A 23,792-nucleotide genomic window follows, 5' to 3' on the forward strand; every position below is an offset into this window, starting at 1 on the left:
CAAACACCTGATGAGCTACTGCTAAAACTAGTCTTTTAGTAACTGGGTCATCCAATTTTATATCTTGACTTATTTTGCAGGATAAGGTATCTGTAACTGTATTGTATGCCATACAAGGCCCAAAACAGACACATCTTCTTCCGTGGAGGAATCTTCCTCTGGCACAACACTTCTTATATTGGATTTCCAGAATCTTAAATTAAAATGACCCGAAGCCATAATTATTTGTGATTCATTTACAAACTTTCTCATTTCTATTTCTGAATCCATACTAGCCACACAGTTATCTACATAAAAGGATGTTTTCAAAATCTCCGCTGTATGACTTAAGCTTTCGGGAACTACACTCAAATGATATTGTATTGTAGCGGCCAATAAATACGGACTACACGTAATACCAAAAACTACCCTTCCATGCCGATACAGTTCGACTTGTTCTTGATTATCCCTACTGAACCACATAAATCTCAAAAAGTCTCGATCTTTTTCCCTTATAGATATTTGCAAGAACGCTTTTTCTATATCTGAAGTGACACCAACATAATTCTTGCGAAACCGATTAAGAATCGAAGGTATAATTTCTATTAAATTTGGTCCAGTAGATAAACAATCGTTCAATGATGGGTAACCAGGCGAATGAGAACTTGCATTAAACACCGGTCTTATACTCGTGCTACTATTTTCTTTAACAACTGCTCCATGAGGTAAATAATGTACACCCTTATATTTATTCTTATCCGGTACTTTTTCAATTATCCCGAGTGCTAACCAGTTCTGGAAAACGTCTCCGTAAGCTTCAAAATTTCCCGTAGTCATTAATTTTCTTTTAGTACTTACAAGACATTTTTCTGCTATCACTTTGTTTTCGGGTAAAAGCGAACTATCCGATACCCAGGGTAATGCTACTTCGTACCTTCCCTCTGAATTTACCGTAAGAGTCTCTTCAAAATATTTTTGCGTATCCTCCTGTAACTGAGTTTTGCTTTTACTTACGGAAGGTTCACCAATACCCAAAACATCTAACTTCCAGAGATCACTTATACATTGACCTTTCACTAACAGAGAAGAAATTAGGAGGGATGCAGTATTTATCGTAGTTGGCTCGGTGCCAGTAAATTTACCCATAACAGTCCAGCCTAATTGCGTATGCACCGCGCTGACGCCACACGTAAGGGGAACAATTTTTCCAGTTAGCAACTTACCAGCAAAATCCGCACCAATTAGTAATTAGTAATTTTATCTCGTTATCTACCTTACATGTACCATTTTCTAAATCACTTAATTTGATACCACGTGACTTAAGTTCGCGTAACCACGAACCAGATGGGAGTTGCTTAATTTCAGAACAAATTTTGTTTTGACCAAGTACCTCTAATTTACACTTATATATACTATATATATTTCTTACTTCAATAACATAGTTTTTATATACATTTTCTGAAGTCTCAACTCCACCAAAAAGAAATTGCTTAATTTTTGATTCACCAATACACTTACAATTTAACCTTTGAGCAACATCATTACATAAATATGATTTCATAGAACCACTATCATAAATTGCTCGTACAAACATTTCTTTAGAACCATTCTGAATTTTTACAATTAAAGTTTGAAGATATACATCTGATACCTTAACATAGTTATTAAGTATGCCTGTTTTGTTTTCGTCATTCCCTAACTTTGTGATACTTTTTTGTTTTGTTAGAAGGCAAATCAGGGCACATAATCACAAAATGTCGATTTTTACATAAGGTACACCTATGTTTAGCTGTGCACTGATTTGCTCTATGGTTTTTCTTAAGGCACACAAAGCAAACATTCTTTTTCTTAATAATATCTTTCTTACATTCTAAACTCATTAAAGATGCATCTTACAACTTTCAGACAAATGGGATTTTTCACAAAAAATACAAGTATCAGACTTTTTATACTTTTGAAAATTATCATTACACTTACTACTATTTGCATTAATTAGTTCACATGCAGTTGGAACAACAGGTTTTGTGTCAAAAAACTTATTTTTCTTATTACTTACTTTATCAGAACTCAAAACATCACGTGTAAGTTTAACTCTAAATTCAGTTTCTACTTCCCTTTTTAGAAAATCAATTAATGACTCTAAATCACTCTTACCTGTTGTTTCAGGAGACATACCTTGTTGTCTTTCCCAAATTTGTATTAAATCAGCAGGAAGTGCTAATTTCACTAAAGGAAATAAAACAACTGCAAATTTATCTTTAGTTAAACCGAGTGATTCCAATGCGCGTAGTTGAGTTTGCAACTTGTCATAAAGAGTTAATAAGTCTATCTTTTGTTTGTCATTGATTACCAGTTTTAATAGCTCTCTAACATAAATTTGAATTAAAACATTTTCATTTCCAAATCGTTCTTTGAGATACTCCACGGCTTTTTCGTAATTTTCTTCCGTAGCAGGAAAACTCTCCACTATTGCTCTAGGCGCAGTCTCAGGTTTCGTAGATTGTAGTAGATAATGAAACTTGTCTATCTTGTAGATGCAAGTATCTTCATGTATTTTACTAAACCTCGTCCAAAATGTCAACCACTTTCGGGAGTCTCCATCGAACTTCACCAGTTCGATCTCTGGCAATTTCTGTTTTGCGGCTGTAACTATTCCTGATGAAGAACCGCTATTTGTTGACCCAGTAGAAGGCTGTGAACACTTATCCTTTTTCCTGTTGGCTTTTACTTTCAACGTAGATAATTTATCGTAATATTCTTGAGCTGCACTAAATTCTCTTTCGTATTCTTCTTCAATACAGCCTTTTTTCTGTAGAAGTTCCAAAAAAGAGTCATCCGTATTTCGTAAAGTTTTATACTTCTCTGAAATTTGATCTAAATAAATTTCTAAATCGTGCAAATCCGGAGAATCTGATCATATCAGTTCATCTAACTTATTAGCTGTTTTCGTAAATGCACTCCTAATTGCTTTCCGCTTCTGTTTTACTGTTTCTAAATCATCCATGTTTGTACCTAGGAACTTCTCTTATTTTCTTAAATTATCAAGTGTCGAAATCGATAATGTCACCCTGTGACATCAATCCTGGCAGGCTCGTGAAATTTCTTGCTTAACAAGTAAATCATAGGTTCGAAAATCTGAGCCGACACTTTTTAAAAAACCAACATTTATTTTCACGCCATTTCTAATTCTACAAAATCTTAAATGCAACTAACTATCAATCAGAAAAGCAGACGTAGACGTAATGATGCATCATCTGGGCACGTGATCCTCGTGACAGACGAATTCTTTAGGGTTGCCACAGAAAGGCAGTGTGTCGCCACAACCAGCATGAATATCGTTGCGTGAAAGTTGTGATCATCATGTCAACAGTGAGCTTCAATCAGCAAATGAAATTCTTTGTTCAGATGTCCTTTTTTATTCTTTAAAAATTAACTAGTTAGACTAATGTTAAATCTTAAATAATAATAATTAATCTGGTAAAATTACTTACCTGTCTTCTTCCAATAGTCACCAGGCTGAAATAATAATAATTAATCTGGTAAAATTACTTACCTGTCTTCTTCCAATAGTCACCAGGCTGAGTTATTACCATCTCTATCAAACTTGGGCACCACATACTAAATAATTTCAGTTTAAATATAAATAAATTGTATTTACAATAAAGCATTTACACAGATATACTGGACTGTAGTTTAGTTACGTATGAATTTTCAGCATGCACTAGAACGTCTTTATTTTCTAAAGTTACGTATGAATTTTCAGCATGCACTAGAAGGTCTTTATTTTCTAAAAGTTCTCGCAGCACTGTTCAGCAGATCTGTAGATAGTGTTGTGATAGCTTTCAGGACACAACAACTAACATTAAATTGCAAGCAGTAAGAGAGTGACAGGAAGAAGATATGTATAGATCTGCTAACAAAACTAAATCCTAGAGGAAGTATAGTGGTGTATTGAAAAAAAGTACAATTGCTGAAAAATATGGAATAGATAAATCTACCTTATCCACAATATTTAAAGATAGTGAAAAAATTCTTAATGCTCCTACATCAAATTCCGGGAACAAATTGAAACAACTTCTCAAAGGTAAATACGAAGATGTCGAAACTTTACTTCCAGAATGGTTCAATCATATGCAAACTTCCATGTATCTGTAAGTGGACTATAATTCAATCAAAAGTAAACGAGATTGCAAAAAGACATTCAAAATTTCATTTATTCAACCTAGTTGGCTATACCGCTTCCAAAATATTACACACAATTTTATGATTAGTTATTTATGGTAAAGTAAATGTAGTTGATGAAGAAAGATCAAACAACTGAAACAGCATCACTGAGGCAATCAAGTGAGACAAATGTTTGCCTCATGTGATGTCTACAATATGGATGAAACTGAACTTTTTACAATCTTTTCCTAAGTCGTACCTTTGGAGCAAAAGGTGAGAAATACCACGTTGGAGTATGCAGTAACAAAGTTTAATTGTTTTCCCTGTGCATAATGCAGACAGCAGTGATAAATACTGTCTTTAGGTGATTGATAAGTATGAGAAACCATGTTGTTTCAAAAACATAAATAGTATTTTACCTTGCCTCTGCTTTGACCATAAAAAAGCTTAGTTCAACAGCTTATCACTTCATAAGTAGGCATGTTCCTTACTTCATAATAGACCTTAGAATAGGCATGTTCTCATGATACTGGATAAGTATACAGCCCATAACATACATGATCTGAACTTAACCTATCCCTCCCTCCCCCCTCAAATGCAACAATTCTTTGGATCAAGCTATTATTGCAATTTGGTAGAGGGCAATTAGGTATAGTAGAGGTTTTTCGCAATCAACTTATGAGATCTGCTACTTGTGCTCTGGCAATATCATTCTTGTCTGCAACAGTGAAATTTAGAGAGATTTTTCACCCAAAAAAATGGATCTATGATTGCTCTTTTTTTTTTTTTTTTTTTTTTCCAAATTGAGTGCAGTAATTAATGTTGCCCAGACGGTATAGTGGTTACTTGAGCCTACTATGGTACCGAAGGGCATGGGTAAGACATGGATGTTTGTAAATATATAGTATCGGTGTGGCATGTCGGCATTCTAAATATGCGGCGAGCCGAAAGTCCTCTCATGTGGATTGGCCGATGAGAAGAGGTGTGGGAGGTCCTCCCGGGTTGCTCTCCCTCAAAATTGGAGGTGGAAAATAGAAGTCCAACCTCTCTTCAGAGCAGGCTCTGGCAGCCATTGTTCCATGTAATATGGACAAGACAACAACAATAACAGTAATTAATGTTGTAGTGTAGTGTTTCCTGTGATGACATCATCATGTATTGTAGTAACTGTTACGCTAAATCTGGGCTCCAAACTATGGCCCACCAGTGTCATCAATCTAGCCAGTGACAGCTGATGGCTTATTTTTGTTATTGTTGCTGTGATAAGTTGATTAAAAAACACAGAATAATAATAGCTTGGTTTTATTTACTTATTAGGTAAAGCTTAATAGCAAGTATCCACTTGTAAAAAAGTACTAATGATATTTATGTAATTATGATTTTCCACTGACAGTAGTTTGTAGTTGTGGACCAGTTTTACTTGTACCAATTATTGATGCCCATCAGTTAACTTAGATCTGTAAACATTCATTGTGTACTTCATTTTTGAGAATGTTTTCTCACACAAGTTAGTAGTACCAAAAACAGAAAACAGCCCAGGTGCAAATATATACAAATTATCAAATTGCACCAGTGGAAGACTTTTATAAAATTCCAACTGTGATGAGTTCTGCAGCTAGGTTTCAATGTCAGTATCAAAAGGATTTTGAAAAATCTTAATTTCCTTTGCAATGACATCAAAGTCTGAGAAACAAATATCAAACTTTATCTTCAAAGCACTCAAAGCTTCGATTGCAAAATCGGCGATCAGTAGTGTAGCTGAATATTTCACATGTTTTAAAACGTTTGAAACATTTTTATGTAATTATGATTGAAACAGTATTATTTTCTGTTAGAATGATTTGATTTTAGTGTATAAATCGTGGAGAAAAGCAAGTTTCTCCGTATAATCTTAACTTCAGTTCGTTCATATGCTTTGTCAAATTAATATAGAATGCTAACTTAAACAGCCATTCGCTATTTTGTAATTCGGTAAGAGGGTGATGCTTTTCATTCAAAAAAATTTTGATCGCTGCTAAAAGTTCAAAAAGAGCTGAATAATTTTTCCGCTACTAAGCCAGTGTACGGTAGTATGATATGGAAGATAATTTCTCCAATCTCTTCAATAAACTCGCAAAATTGTCAGTGATTCAGCCCAGTGGATCAGATAAAATTAACAACAATAGATATGGCTGGTTTTAGAACTTCAGACATATCCAAACATTTCCCGCATAAGGACTGTTGATGACTGATACAATGTAAGACTAATGGTTTTGAACCACCATCATTATCTACAGCTTTTGACACAAGAGCAGCGATTCCTTTATTTTTACTACTTATCTTTCTGCCTCCAAACATCTGAGCAGTATCTGACAGATCTGTTGACTCATCCAAGGCCAGAGAAAACTATTCAAAATGTCCATTTTTGTCAGACATTGAGATGATATATTTTCTGTGATGTCGATACATTGTAAAACTAATGGTTTTGAACCACCATCATTTCCTATAGCCTTTGACACAAGAGCTACCATTCCTTTATTTTACCAAAAATGTTTTTGCCTCCATCAGTTGTAATAGATTTCAAGTTTTTCCATCAAAGATTCTTTTTATTAATGGCATTAAAGAATTTGATGATATTTAATAAATGGCAATAGAACAGTACTGGGAATTTTGGTTTTTGACTATTTCGGTTTTAATCTTTTAACTATATTTTTGTCTGTGTTGGGCATGCTGCATTAGCCATGAGGCCAATTTTTATCGGCCAGGAGAGATGCAGCTCATTACCCTCCGAGGCACAGTGTTTGCTGATAAATCGTCGGTTTTGTATAAATTTACCTTTTTGGGGTACATTTCTTCAGCTACTGGCAATTATGCATTTTTTGATGAATAGTTTTCCTCATTTTGTGATTTCAAGAGCCTCACGAATGCTGGCATGAGCTGCAGCCTCTTGTTCAGTATTGACTTACGTAAACAAATATTGCTGCGATTGCAATCCGAACTTCAAAACTTCAGATTTTTCTGTCCATACACTTACTGTATATTTTCGGTAATTTTGAAAATTCATTTCATAATTACATTTAATGTTATATTCTTAAAGAAAGGCTATGGTTTCATTGCAAATCAAACATAGCCTCTTATTACTGGACTGAAACAGGAAATATTAAAAGTCCCATTTATCTTTGAATGTTCTACACTCAATGTCTATTTTTCACTTGTTTTCCATATTAATAAATCACACACAAAAACAAGTCAAATCAAAATTATGTTACATATGGGCGTTGGGTGGTTCAAAGATGTCTTTTAAACAGGGTCATGTACTACTGTATTTCACAACAGACAGTTTTGCTTTTTTCACCTTCCCTAGAATGTTTAATTGTTACACTGCACTTTCAAAAGGACTACTGGTGCCGTCTATTAGCGGTTAGCATATAGAGGGTACTACCTATTTCTACTTTTGACCAATAGATGTCCAGAAAATTAAAATCGTTTTTGCCCTTGGAACTTACTTGAGTAATTAGTATGTCCCTAAGGCTGGAAAGTTTGAAAATCCCTGCTCTAACTGGTTAATGTGTAGGAAAAACTATTCCAAAAATAAATTTTTTGTCCCCAGTTAACATGAATTTTTTAACACAAACTCTCGATTTTTTTTTAATCTCCTGAGATTCATGTTTTCAAGGGTTTACCATTGAAAAGAAGTTCTGGCATCACCTGTTACATCATCATTGTATTAATACCGAATTGTTCAATGAAACCACAAGAAAAAATTCCTTCTTGGAAACTGGAATTTTAAGGGTTGAAACAACAACAAAAAAAAAAAAAAAATACTGCTTAAGTTCCAACGCTAAGTAAAAGAATATGTTTTCTGCTGGAGAATCAACACAGTTCTCTATTATAGTTATTACAGGGTTTTCTTTAATAATTATTTATGATAAATATAATCCAGCATGTTATGTGCCTGTAAGCAACTGTACTGGACCGTGGCCATAGTTTAAGGACTTATTTATCTATTGCTGTTAGAGTATACACTTTGTATCATAAGCAACGTATTCAGTATTAAGTTATATCTTAATACTGAATATGTTAATAAAATTCTTCCAGTAGATGTTGTATTGAAAGAATTTTATTAAATTAAATAAATTTGGAATATAATAAAAGGTTTCTGAAAAATATCTGAATTACTTTTGATATTAATTGATTTGAACCAGACAAATATATTAAAATAATAAAGAAAAAAAAAGAACTGAATTAAACAAATTCCTCAGCACTCTCAAATGATCATATATCTCAGTAATAATAAATGTTTAGTATAAAGATTTCAGTTGTGTTTTTATAAATAAGCCAAGTAAATGTATCTCTAAGTTTTTAAAAATACTTTACAGTTCAAACAACTGGAGTCACTTTAGTAGACCACTAAATAGCCACAAAAGTAATACATACAAGATTTAACAATAAACATGATTATTAATTTCTAGATTAAATAAACATTAAGGTAATTGGGTTAACTGGCCAGACCTTGCAGTCTCTTAAGTTACTCACATTTTAAACTGAGGGATATACAATTGCCCTTTCAATTAATACAAAACCTATGCATATTCTATATTTAATATATTATTAAATTAAATCTCTAATAGAAAATTCTAAAATCATTAATTCTGTGATACTTTAACTCATTTATTACAAAATTTTCTCATTTTAACATATTATATATTGTAACACTATTTTTAACATTCTAGTATTCACAAATTTAGGCAGTTTAAACAAATTTTCTAATCCTTTCAGTAATATATACAGGTAGCCCTCTTACAGCACGGCATTCTGTAGCATGGTTTCGCTATAACGCGATTCATAAATTGCGAGAACTCTCCTACAGCATGGTTTGTCTCTGTTGTATCATAAATTATACTACGACGTTTAGCTTAAGAGTGCTCCTCCTGATGCATTCGCCGTTCGCGTTTATCCGCACGGTGATGACGTAACTCTTTAATTACGTATGTAAGAAAAGGTGAAACGTCTCAAGATTCACAAAATGTGTACTATACTGAAAATAAAAGAAGAAATCAAAAACAGAAGAAAAAGGAAAAATGGGAGGTAAATTCAAGCAGAAGTTTTGGAAACATGAAGTGTAATTACTGTTCGAAAATTGGCACAAGGCATCTGATTGCAGAATGAAAATAGCGGATAGAAAATATACACAATCAAATAAGGGAAATCAAGGTTCTGTGATGGCTTCTAATTATAAAGAGCAGATTAGTTTAGCAGTAAACAATGCTTATCAGAAGACTTCCCCATGATACTTAGATAGTGGCTGTACATCTTACATGTGCAATGACAGAAGGTTATTTTCAGAATTTCTTACTCGAATTCAACCATAGCAGTTGACAAAGCAGCAAAAATTACAGGAATTGGAACTGTCCTTATAACAGTACCTAACCGATATATGACACACTCACAAATGTGTTATGTGTTCCGGAGTTAAAATGTAATTTGCTGTCAACATCTAAAGCTACCGCAAATAATCGTTCAGTGATTTTTACAGAACGACATGCTAGAATAATAGAACCAAATGGATCTATACTAGTGCAGGCTATTCGTCATGGTGATCTTTATTACAGGGTTGGTGCGATCCTTAAGAGTCCTAAAAGTCCTTAGATTTTTTTTAATCGATTTTTGGTCCTTAAAAGTCCTTAATTTTGGCCAAAATCAGCAGAAGGTCCTTAATTTTAATCATCTGAAATTTCTGTCTGTTTTTACGACTGCCATTTTGTGTGGATTAGCATTTTAGAGGAATATTTTTGGTGATTCACTGACGTATATATGGTTATCTTTTGAATGGGTTCATGAGTCATACAGTCAAAAGTCTTTAATCCGGAATGATCTGTAATCCGGACCTCAAAGCTACAAACTTTCTGCGCATGCATAGCGTGTACGCATGCGCAAAATACCTTTATGCATGTGCATTTAATGTATAACGGATGGTATAAGCTAAGCTAAAATTATCTAATTATCTATTTCAGTTAATGTTGCAGATTGCATTATTCCTTAATCTTCTAATTAGATCCGGCTTATTATTTTTTGCAGACTGTTAGAGCAATTTTATAAAAGTAAGCTTGAACTTTCGATTATGTCAAAAAGAATTTCCGATTCTGGAGCTGCCAAAGGATCTACAAAGCATGAAGTTTATCAATGTCATGCTGCTCTGCGGGGGGGGGGGGGCATCGCGGCACGCAATGAACTGGAAGTTGATCTTTCAGCACTATCCTTATCTTCAGGGCAGATGTTTTTATTTTATTCGGCTTATAATTCCATACCAAATGTAGTGTTTCATCTCAATGTACTTCGTCTTTGATATGATTTAAATCAAATTCCTCGTCATTTATAAGTATCACGAATACACATCAAATAAATTCTGGTTGCAATTTTCTAATTTCGACTATGCGTAATATATGCTTTACGCATGCACACATTAAAAAAAATCCAAATAAATATTAAGCTTTTTTTTATATATATATATACTTTTTTAGTTCATAATTGCTCTTTATTTCATAAATTACGGTTTCATATTTTTAATTTCTGCATGCCATCTTACCAGATTTAAACTGATGATCTATAATCTGGAAAAACCGATAATCCGGAATCGCCGAAGTCCCGATGAGTCCGGATTAAAGACTTTTGACTGTAATTTGTTTCTATTTCTAATGTAAATGATGAGATACTCGAGTTTCTGAGCAAGAAGTGAAACATAAGCATTTTGAAATTCATTTTTTCTAATAAAGAGCTCTTAAAAACTTTTCGCTTTTGGAGATGTGAATTCTTTTATTAAATAGTTCTAAATTTGGCAACTTTTCAACACTTTTTAGTTCCGAGATCTGATAATTTTTCAACGAATTTTTTTTAAATTGTAACATTGATAAACTTCATTAAAATAATGGTAATATATTGAAATAATATTTAAAAAATAACATTTTAATAAAACATTTTTATTTTTTGCTGTCATATTATAAAGTATGATTTTAGCAACTTATTATACAATATTTTAAATCTGAAAAATAAACAATGTATAATGCTATAAAGCACAATTTATGAAACAGCTTTTAGCAAAACCAAAATTAGTTATGTAGTTAATTAAAAATGTCTTCTTTTTAAATTTTTCATAGTAAGAGTTTTTTTCCATGTATATAATTCCCAGAATATTCAAAATTCTCAGAATTTGCATCAGTTTTCTCTATAAAATTAGTTTTACGCTTTTTCTTTCCATTTTTTTCCCAAAAGATTTCTGGCTTTTTGCTGTTACAGAAATGGTAGGGATAATTTTTCTTTAGGATTTTAGACATTGCAGCTTGAAAAGTTTAGAAGGATTTGAAGGCAAGATTTATAGACCCACGATTCTAGAAGATTCGAGAAATATGTGACAAAATGAAAAATGTCTTCATGGTTATCAACATGTAATGGATGTATTTTACAGAAAGTTTGCGATGAATTTCTTACAATTTGGAGAACGTCTGGAAGAACAATGAAAACCTAACGTTTTACTTCTGATACTAGAATCTTAACATGTTTATCTTCCCTTTATTTTCTCTACTTTTAACTAGACACGAGCATGGAAAATATCAAAAATGCTTCTAATCTTATCACAGGAACAGGCATTATAGAAAGGGATTTTTGAAAGGGAAATTGAAAACTTAAATTTAAAAGATTGAACTAATATGTCTTAATGCATCATACACTGGTGCCACCTGATGCAATCTCTGTGGATCCTAAATTCTGCTGCCTAGTGCCTTTCTAAATTCTGCTTCTAGTGCTTGCTCTAAATTCTAAAAATTCTGCCACATCAGCTCTGTAACTGGCCTTTACCAGATATATTTCATATTTCTTCTCAATGTTGATATATCTAAAGAAATAAAATTAGCTGCTTTTTCTGTACATTCTAAATGCATTTAGTGTTTTTTAGAATAACAGAAATCCTTAATTAAATCCAAAAATTCTAAAATGAAAAGGAAATGTGTTGAAGAAAGAAACTGAATACATAAAGAAAATTATTCTTCAAAGATATGTGCAGTTATTATTATGTAAATTACCCAATTGTTTATGATTTCAGCCTTTACTATAATTTCCCATTTCTATTTCCTCATATGATAAAGTTACTGAGCTAGATAAAATTAAAATTAAATTGTGTAATCTTTGACCACTATCCCTTGTTATTAGTTTGAAATTGACTGTTCTTTTTTAATTACGTCACTGGGAGCTGTAATTGATTTTGTTAGCATCAACATGCCTTTGTGTTCGAAGTTCTTTTTAAATAAGAGGCTTATTTAAACCTTTGTCTAATATTGTAGTTACTTTCAGACATAGTGGTAATATGCTTCACGTCTGTCGGGGGCTTTGTACTATTTAACTTTTACCAGATCAAGTAAACCCTCATAGTTACATTGTGGAGAGGTTGACAAGTTAGGAGATAAAGCACGCAAAGACTAGCAAGAGCATTGGTATGCATCTTGAGACAAATCTCTAATTGTTAGAAAAGATGCTTAAAGAGAAGGAAATCTATATAAACTAGCCAAAATGTCAGGGAAGGCTTTAAATTAAAATAACGGATAAATATTTTGTTGAGTGTTGTTGTTACAAAACATTTATGTATTATACCTTTTAATGTGTAATTATCCTAATATCGTTTAAGAATCAATTAAATTAATTTATTAGATTTTGATTTTAATAGGGCTTTTTTAAAAAATAAAATTTAATAGTGCTTTGTTAAAAAATCATGTTTAATAGTGGTCATGTAAATCCATAATGACTAAGGTTATCAAACTACCTAATTTAATTATTTATAACTAACTGCTTACCCTTAAAAATTATCTCTACATATTAAAGTGAGTTATTGCCTTTCATTAATAATCACTGTGATCGCAAGATAAAATTCAAAAATGTAAAAATTCAAGTAAAACTTATTCTTTGCATCTACCGAGACTTAAAATAATACAAAACAACTTATCACCTCTAGTGCTTTAATGGCTTATTGGAACCTCAATGTATATTAACTGGGTTACAACCCCTGGAACTCTACACGAAGCTACAATTGGTAACTGCATCAAAACAGAGCCTGACTAACTTTCAACACTTGCCAACAGTGCCTACATCAGGCCTTTCAGGTTTGTTCTAATCAGCAGGTCTCTCTCTAGACAAGCAGCAGCAGTGACAACATTCAGTCTTTTGTTATGAATCATGCTGATTATGATCTTACTTCTCATTTTAACCTATGCTGTTTGATATAAAATCTACCTGCTATTATTTACTAAACCTGTAGACTGACCAAGTATGTGTCAAAATGAGACATAAAAAAATCAACATAAGGCTAACTGTTAGTAAAACGTAAATATCTCTTATCTTCTTTTAAATATGACCAACTATTATAACTTTAAAATATTTAATGCTACTTGATAAATTGCATAAAGTTTATTTTATTCTCAAACTTATTAATAATTATGTTAATTAATTCATGTTTACTAATAATGCATACTACTTAGGGATCTATTTTATTTTTAGGATAGTATTACAAAAGTGAAATTCAGGCATAGATAATATTTTTAATTGAATTGATTCAGTTCCCATTTGCTCATAGGTGCTTAATTTTTTTTCATTAATGATCCTTAAAAGTGCTTAATTTCCATGTGCAGAAATGTGTACAAACCCTGTATTATATATATCCAAGCACTGAAACAGCTGCAATAGCATAACAGCTGCAATACATAAGTGATTTTGTAAAGTGGCATCTTAAAATAGGTCATTTAAATGAGTTTGATTTGAAAAGACTAAAGTCTGACAACATGGTTAGAAATTTAAATTTTTAACAATAATGAATCTCTAAAAGACTGCAAAGTCTGTATCCAAGGTAAGCAAACTGAGCAACCTTTTCAAAAAGAATCAGAATTTCAAAGTGATGAATTACTGAACTTGATTCACTAAGATTTGTGGGGACCTATGGGAGTCCCATCTCATGCTGGTTTGCATTATTTTGTTACCTTCATAGACGACAAATCGCATTATGTCAAAGTCATTTTTCTTAAAACTAAAGAGGAAGGGGAATATGCATTCATTAATTACAAAGCTGTGGTCGAAAATTGTCTAGGAAAGAAAATAAAAATCCTTCAGACTGATAATGGTCTCGAATATTGTGGAGAAGAATTTAATAAATATATTGAAGAATGCATGATTAAACGAGAATTCTCTGCACCTATGACTCTGCAACAGAATTCGAGAGCTGAACGCATGTATCGCACTTTAACTGAAATGGCCAAAATGTTTGTTACTACAAAGTAATCTTCCCCAATCCTTTTGGGCTGAAGCTTTGAACTGTGCCCTTTATATTCGTAATCCTTGGCCGAATCGAAGCCTGGGAATAAACAAAACACCATATGAGTTATTTTTGGCATCAAGCCAATGGTATCTCACTTCAAAGTATTTGGACAGAAATGTTTCATACTTAATAAAAGGTCTAAAGAAAAATTTGATCCTCGATCAGAAGAACATATCTTTGTTGGATACTCAAATGAATCGAAAGCATACAGGCTGTGGAATAAAAATTCCAGAAAAATTGTTATAAGCCGAGATGTTAGATTCATCGATGAATTCGTAAACTGTACTGATTATGATAAAGAGTTAGAAGTTTTATTTCGTGAAAATATTCCAGATAAAAAGAAGGGACAACATTTGAATGTAAAGCAGATATTGGCTGATAAAATAACAGAAGACCCCTCAAATATGGCAGAAGCATCTACTGAATCATCTGATGATGAAGATTCTGATTCCGAAGCAATACCTGAAATGCAGATTAAAAGGGGGCCAGGTCATCAAAAGAAAATCAAGACTGGGAAGCCAGGTAGGAGTATTACAATATAAACATAATAAAGGAAGAGAATGCAAATCCAACATTAGAAGAATCGTTAAATAGAAGTTATGTTGAAGAATGGCATAAAGCTATGCAAAGTGAGTATGAAGCACTTGTTAAAAATTATGCACAGAAATTAGTAAATCGACCACAGAACAAAAAGGTAATAGGATGTTGCTGGGTTTTTAGAATGAAATATAATGTAGATGGAACAGTTCAAAAGAGAAAAGCTTGATTGGTTGCTAGAGGATTTGCACAGGAACCTGGAATTGATTTCAATGAAGCCTTTGCTCCAGTAGCCAGAGAATTCGTAAGAATAAGAACTACGATTGCATACAGTGCTGAACAAGACCTTATTTTAGATCAACTAGATTTTGTTATGGCTTATGTTAATGGAGATTAAAAGAAGAAATGTTCATGGAACAAGCTAAAGGTTTTGAAGACCAAAATAATCTTGATTATGTTTATGCTTTGCAAAGATCTCTTTATGGTTTGAAACAAAGTGGTAAGAAAAATTAGACAAAAAACTCAAAAACTTTGGATTACAACCATTACAGTCAGATAAGTGTGTTTACAGAATGAAAACATCTCAAGCTGAGTTAATTCTAATTTTATATGTAGATGACTTAATAATAGCAACAAATAGCGGTAATTTATATACTGAACTTAAAGATTATCTTTCTAAAGAATTTCATGTTAAAGATTTAGGCAAACTTCATTATTATCATGGAATAGAATTTCATCAAGATATAAATAATAAATCTGTTAGTTCATCTCAGCAGAAATATGTTGAAAACATTCTACAAAGGTTTAATATGCAAGATGCAAAACCAGTAGCAACTATATCCTAGTGTAAAATTAAGTAAAGAAATGTGTCCTTCTGAAACTGAAAAGGAAGAAATGAATAATGTACCTTATCACCGACTAATTGGTTTGCTTATGTATCTTTCTGTGTTTACTAGGCTGGATATTACATACACCATCAGTCACCTGAGCAAATTTAACAACAATCCTGGAAAATTACGCTGGTTAGGTGCAAAGCGCGTTCTTCGATACTTAAAAGGAACTAAAAAATATTATCTAAAATTTCAAAAGACTGGAAAAGCACTTATTGGATATACCAATGCCAAGACGGGGTGTCAGATGTTAATAATAGAAAATCCTATACAAGTTACTTATTCAAGCTTGCTGGAAATCCAATAACAAGGGAATCACGAAAGCAACAAACTGTTGCATTATCAAGTACTGAAGCAGAGTACATCAGTCTTTCAGAAAGTGCTAAAGAAGCAGTTTATGTACGTCGTTTTCTTAAATAAATTTTTATGCTGATTATCCAACCATTATATATTATGATAATCAAGGTGCACAGAAGCTTATGAAAAATGCTGTTTGCCGCTCGTACACTGAACACATAGATATTAGACATCATTTCATACGTGAAATTTATAAAAGAAATGAAATAGACGTTAAGTATATGCCAACAGAGAAAATGCCTGCTGATATACTGACAAAAACATTGACTGCTTCAAAACATTCTAAGTGCTGTAAATTAATTGGAATAAGTATAAATGATTAATGTTTATTTTTTATGTTTAGCTTAAGAGCGCTCCTCGTGAGGCAAGCGCTGTTTATGTTTATCCACGCGGTAATGATGTAACTCTTTAAATGCATATGTATGTATGTGTATGCCTTTTTACTTCTTCACCTTTTCTCTACTGTACTAAAATAAGCTTAAGTTAATCTCTCTCATTAAAAATCATCATCGATGTTATAATCTGTTTAGGCTCATTTATTTCTTCACTCTCTAACACGATAAGAAAATTCCCCAAGCAATCCGAAGAAATTTAATGAACTCCATACAAAGATTTTCCATATTGAGCAAAGCACCCATATCGTCATTTAACACATAAGAATCCTTGTTTCATAAGTTCTGCCAGTTATCTTCCGTGGTCCCGTATCCATAAGAACAAATGTCCTCAGGGAGATGAGCCACGTGGTGGAGAGTGACCATTGAATTCTTAACCGGTAACGGAGGAAAATTGTTTCCTTCCAACACAACAGAAATAATACCCTGTCTCAAGAGAGCACAATCACCAGGAACAATATGAGGTCACAATAAGTGCTTTAAAATGCACAGCCTGCACATTTGGCATCCAAAATTCGAATCCTCATCCTCTGTGGCCTGAAAACAAAAGTTCTCACGCTGCTGGTCTGCGTCTAGCCACGGTGTGTTAATAATAACTTTTTCTTCTTTAAGGCATTAAATTTCAGTCCCAAAACATATCCGATAAAGATAAAAAACAACGATTAAGACGAAATTCATTTATTTAGAAGTAAAGATGCAAATTTTGGACCATCTTTTAAAAGGTGGAAAGGCATTTCACATTGGAAAATGTTTTAATTTGAATGAAGCAACAGTCCGGACTATTAAGAGAAATTAAAACGAAATAAGAAGTGCAGTTACTGCAGGGATCTTCAACATTCATTAAACGTGCAGTTTGCCTCCGGGCAACAATAATTGAGAAGATGGAGAAAAGCCACTTTGGATTGATGATAGCTGTCAAAAAAGAATTCTGTTGGATGTTAATGTCAAAGCACACAAAATTTTCAAACACTTTTAAGAACATGGAAAATCCTCTGTTAAGCTAGATTTTCTGGCATGTAAAGGTTGTTTCGAAAATTTCAAAAAGTGTCTTGCAATTCATAGCATAAGAATTCAAGGAGAATCTACATCAGCTGATTATAAAGCTAAAGATTGGCTTTTAAATTGTCTTGTGCCAGACGCTGAGCATTATTTAAGGCAGAAAAATTTTAGTTTGAAGGCGCAATGTCACCCACAATATTTGAATCATCCCAAAGTCAAAATACTGTTCCTACCACTTAACACTACTCTGTTACTCTAATCATTGGATCAAAGTATTATTTATACCTTTAAAACACAAGAATAGCATACAGTGGATTTTAGACGTAACCGATTCAAAATCAATTAATGTATTTGAAGCATGGAAGACGTACAGGACAGCACTGTATCGATATCGTATCTTTGCCTCTGAAGGAACTGAAAGCATCAAAGTTAAATGCATGTTAGAGAAAGATATGGCTCTCTTCAGTTGAAATAGAAAATGGGCCTGAATCGTCAGAAAATGCAATTGGTGGCTTATTAGAGCTAGTTAAATCAATCGGAGGCGAAGATTTCGTCGAGATGGCTATTGAGGTCATTCAAGATTTATTAGTAGAAGAAATTGACAAAGCAGATTTGATGGAGATGGCATCCAGAGCTGTAAATCAAATCGATTCTGAGAACACTAGCACTGACGAAGGTTGTGCAGTTACTAATTTAACATTAAAAAAATTAAAAGAAGGCCTTAGCTGAAAATCTCGAATCATTTTTCTTGACTGCAGACCCTTCCACTGAAATAAGTGATCTCATTGCACCGAAAAAACGTTCTCGGTTGATTATAGTGACAGCGAAGAAATTTATTAAACTAAAGTTGCTTTTAAATTAAAATGTGTAATATTTTTTATTTTGTGTTGTACATAAATATATATGTTTAATAAAAATTAAGTTGCTTATGTAGAATTTTAAAAAAATATTTGTTTTTAATAAGTTTTCTGAATGTAAGCCCCTTTTTATACTGGCTCTGGGTCTCTTACGACATGGTTTCACACAACACGCCATTTTCTAGGAACCTATCTACTGTGTTATACGAGGGTTACCTGTATATTAAAATAACTGATCATCACTAGTCATTGACTTCAAATATCCTTATAATAATAATTAAAACAGAAGACAAGAAAAATCATCATTGACAGATTGAGTCCCAAACATCTGAATTTCTCACTGAGGATTGCACTGGTCACCAAGACACTAAAGAGATTTCATGATCCAGTAGAACTCCCCGTAACTCATTTCACTTGACTGCTTAGCAAATGTTTGCATAAAACCAAAGCCATGAACTACCACAAAGGGGACCAAGGGTAAGTCCAAAGTGTTTAGGATGAGTTAACCCACTGCAAGAGTGTAGGAAGAATGGCGATAACAGTCTCTACCAAAACTACTTATCACCTTGCATCATCAATCATTCTTGCACTATATTTCACCTTTGCACCATTGATCATGTATTAGTTCAGGTGCAAGCCCACAAGCCTTTCTTTCAAACACCAAATGAAAAACAAAAATCTTATTTAGCATTCAAAGGAGACTTTCATCAACACTGAAAAAATTGTGCTTAGTCATTCATTTCAGCTAATCATAATTCCATGAGACCAATATGTACTACTCTGAATTTTCTTTTATCTCGCAACTGCTTGAGAAATCGAGCAGCATTCATGCATATCTTCGCAAATCCCAAACCAGCTCCGAAAATCTGGCCATCAGAAACTAACAATAAAAAATGAATATAGAAAATCTTTTAATCAAAAATAAATTCTTGCTATTAGTGTAAATAATTATATTTAAAATTTAAAATAATCTGTAAAAACAATTGGTTTAAATTCGCGACACATCACAGTGCATCTACAGATTTTAGATTAAACCTATAAAAAAGTTCCACGTAAAGAAAACAAATGTATCGCTGCTTAGCCATCTGTGTGTCTTCTAATACTATGTACTTTTGGGTATATTTTAAAAACTTTTGTGTATTTGTCGTGCTATTTCTGCATTTTATTTGGAAACTTCACACCTAAAGATCTTGCCCACCAAGGCTGTTACATTGAAATAGACGTTGGGACTTAACTAGCATTTTATCGAATTGTGTTTGCTTTTCCATTTTCATGTCAATGTCATTGTTCAGATGTAGACTAATTTTCTTGGAAACTTATTTGATATCCCTTCTCTTATTTTTTTGCTCAACATGTAATACATGTAATTTTGCATTTAAAATCATGAAATGTTTGTATTCAGGATATTACATTTTACAGTGAAGAATCTTCATTAGATTATCAGTACCTTCTGATTACCTGCATTCCCACCAAACAGGTCATAAAAAATATTCATGAGGCAAAGCAGTATATTAGCGAAATAGTTATGTGGCAACCCATACTGTTGTCAAAAACTGTTTATATAACAACCCAGGTGTGTGCATAGCATGTGCATTTTGACTGGTGCAGAAAGCGAAATTATATGGAGGTAAATTTGTGCAAGTCTCTGTATTTTTTTAAACGAAGTTCTCTGTGTACATGCCCCCCCCCCCCGAATTTTTTCTTTGAAAACAGTAAGAGTTTTTAGTAACAATGCTTCTAGCATTTTTTGACAAAAAAATTAGTTACTAGCAAGTTCACGATTTTGAAATTTGATATGTTTATCACTCTTTTAAACAGTCTACAATTGATAATTACATTTAAATGTTTGTTCTTCATAATTTTAATTTTAACCAGATAAAAGTATCTGTTTTTGCTTTTATTTCTGTAGTGATAATTTAACATCATCTAAATCATTGTTCAAATAATCATGGTAAGTACATATTAAGCATTCACATTTAAACATTCCCTTCAAATTCATGATTCATAACTCATATTTATAGTTCCTTCTTGTATTAAATTATCAGTTACGGAAATGCCAGTTAATAAAATGATTTCTGAATAATTTGGTTTCAGGAGACTAAATTCTCAGGCATGAAAACTACAATAAAAATATGAAGTCAAAGAAATAACAATATTTAACTTAAAATGCTGTAATAAGGTATCACAGTCCTCTGTAACATATTAAAATAAACATTTAAATTTAGAGAGACATAAATATTCAACTCAAAAATAATGGATTCATAAATAATGCTTAAATTTTGCTTAGAACTTGATTTAAAAGTTGATATGGAAGCACTTATGTTTTTTATTTCTTCAGAATATTTTTTAATCTTTAAAAACTTGGTTTAAATGTAAGTTATAAATTGTATTTTGAAAAAAGAAAACTTCTTATATTGATGAATAGATTAATTTGAAGTTGAAATGAAGAGAACATTGTATTTTTTGTCTTATCAGAATTTTTTTTAACTTGTCTAAATATGAGTAGGCAATCGTAATATTCTGAAATGAATTATAGAGTTAAATTTTATTTTAGTAAAAGAAGCTTTCTGAATATTCTCAAAATACTTAACATTAAGTTACTTTGATTAGATAAGATAAGAAAACCTGGACAAGAATAAGCAAGTGGCGCCATCTGTTGGTGAAACCAGAACTAAATCATAATTTCTTTAAAGGCCGAAGGCAAATTTGCCCTGGAATTAGGATTGTTAACTAGAACAGAAAGATTTTTATGAATGTGAAATGCCTCTAGAAAATCCAGTTCTCCAATGGAAGATGTTTTTTGAATAATTTTGGCAGCAGAAAAATTGAAAGTGTGATTTTCAGACCAACAATGTTGAGCAACAGAAGACTTCTGTGTTTCCTTTTTTCTAACATATGCCTCATGTTCCTTGACGTGAAATTTTAAGGCTCTCTTAGTTTGGCCAATGTAAATTAAACCACACTGGCAAGGAATCCTATAAATACCCCAGGAATTCATATCCGAAATGGGGTCCTTGAGTATGGAACTCGGAATTTTATTGATGGGAGAATAAACAACCCGAAAGTTAAATTTCTGCAAAATATGTGCAACTTTATAGCTAATTGATGGAAAGAAGGGAATGACAACAGAATTTTTATAATCTTCGAAAACAAGAGTGTGTCTTTTAGTGTGTTTCTGTTGTCATTCCCTTCTTTCCATCAATTAGCTATAAAGTTGCACATATTTTGCAGAAATTTAACTTTCGGGTTGTTTATTCTCCCATCAATAAAATTCCGAGTTCCATACTCAAGGACCCCATTTCGGATATGAATTCCTGGGGTATTTATAGGATTCCTTGCCAGTGTGGTTTAATTTACATTGGCCAAACTAAGAGAGCCTTAAAATTTCGCGTTAAGGAACATGAGGCATATGTTAGAAAAAAGGAAACACAGAAGTCTTCTGTTGCTCAACATTGTTGGTCTGAAAATCACACTTTCAATTTTTCTGCTGCCAAAATTATTCAAAAAACACCTTCCATTGGAGAACTGGATTTTCTAGAGGCATTTCACATTCATAAAAATCTTTCTGTTCTAGTTAACGATCCTAATTCCAGGGCAAATTTGCCTTCGGCCTTTAAAGAAATTATGATTTAGTTCTGATTTCACCAACAGATGGCGCCACTTGCTTATTCTTGTCCAGGTTTTCTTATCTTATCTAATCATTATTTCCTATCTTCATTTCCGTTTTGCATTAAGTTACTTTATTAAGTTACTCAATATTTGATGCTTTTCTCTTTTTTTTTATGAGTAATTGTTTTATTTCATAACTGTTTTTAGACTTCTGCTGCATACATCTTATTCTATCAAGCTGTGAACTTGCATTCCAATTTGTAGCCAGTCTTCTGTAATAATATTTGAAAGAAAAGACTTATTCTGAAAAACCAAGAACAATACATTAACAATTTGTATATTATTTGTAAGTTTTTTATTCTTATATTTCTGTATGATCAATATTGCATCACAAACTATTCCATGTACTTTAAATGTAGGTATTAATTGCATATATTTTTAAAAAATGTTTTTCCTCTGTGATACGTTATAATATTTTATTAACTTGTAAATAAAGAAAATATTTATTTTATGTTTTAATATAATAATACTTTTATTAAATTTGTTTTCCAGCTATAGATCACTACTCATTTGTTTAATTCATACTCTTGTTTATACAAGCACTGTACTATGTAGTAATTTTGTAAATTGTGTAGAATAAGATATATGAGGAAATAAAAAAAAAAATTAATTCTATATACGAACTATTTTTATTTACTGTATACAAACTGTAAACTGGAATATATATATATTTAAGCTTTGTGGCTTATATTGAAAATTTTTAGAATATAGTAGAGTATGTTAAAGTAATTCTCTAAATCTTGTTTAAGTTTACATTTATTAATTCATGGGAATTAATATTAGAGCTAGGAATCTAGTCAGCATGATCTGTGTGCCCTTTTTGGTAAATATAGGTTGTATTAACACTGGCAGGTCTAGAATTGTTGTCTTTTTGGCAAAAATATCGTATTTTATTAATTTAATTACATTTACGTGATCACTATCAGCTTTATTCTATAAATTCTTTCTACATGCTGTACCAGACAGCTACAAAAAAAAAAAAAAAAAAAAAAAATTCAAAATGCTTTGGATTGTGCACCAGATGCTGAAATAAAGCAGGATGTAGCATCACATTTTTCAAAAACAAAATATCAAAGTTTTGCCCATGTTCTTTACCAAAGTGAAGAAATTTTTGCTATCAATTGCATTCAAATTTTCTGTCAGAATGAGAAGTAGTAACTGAAACTTTCTGTAAAATGGACATGCCATATTCCAGTGCTGTGGACAAACTATGAAAAATATTTGAAGAATAATCAAATTCATGTGCTTTGAAATATAAAAAGAAAGGTAATGTAAGTTAAAATCTCTTTTTCATTCATGAAAACCAATTTTTTTATTCGAATAATTAATATGAAAAATTTTTCATGTGGTTAAATTTGTTAAAATTTATTCAGTTTTATGATACATTAATTTTTGGATAATTTAGCATATTTTAATCTAGGAAAAAGATTTTAAAATGCCTTCTGAAAGCCATATGCATATATAGTTAAATGTTGAAACATTAAAAAAAATGTCAAAATAATTTATCATTTATCTTTTTTCTTTTGTGTTTAAAAAAAAAGAAAGAAAAGAAAAAGAATACGAACATTTACCTGATTGCAAGAAAAGTATGCCACTGCAAAATTTAAAATTAGGCCAA

General features: G+C 32.1%; 1 protein-coding gene across 1 annotated transcript in view; it reads left to right on the forward strand.

The window, feature by feature from the left end:
• The window catches only part of LOC118182732 (ubiquitin carboxyl-terminal hydrolase 8-like), a 147,176-nt gene extending 124,379 nt beyond the window's left edge, over window positions 1-22,797 (forward strand). Inside the window, exon 22 of the mRNA XM_085816942.1 lies at window positions 22,322-22,797. Within this exon, the coding sequence (XP_085673068.1) occupies window positions 22,322-22,378 (57 nt within the window). The 3' untranslated portion in view covers window positions 22,379-22,797. The remainder of the gene's footprint in view (window positions 1-22,321) is intronic.
• Window positions 22,798-23,792: the final 995 nt, after the last annotated feature.

Source organism: Stegodyphus dumicola, chromosome 5 (assembly GCF_044657685.1).
Source record: "Stegodyphus dumicola isolate Sdum_Otavi_A_Nest chromosome 5, ASM4465768v1".
NCBI lineage: Eukaryota > Metazoa > Arthropoda > Arachnida > Araneae > Eresidae > Stegodyphus > Stegodyphus dumicola.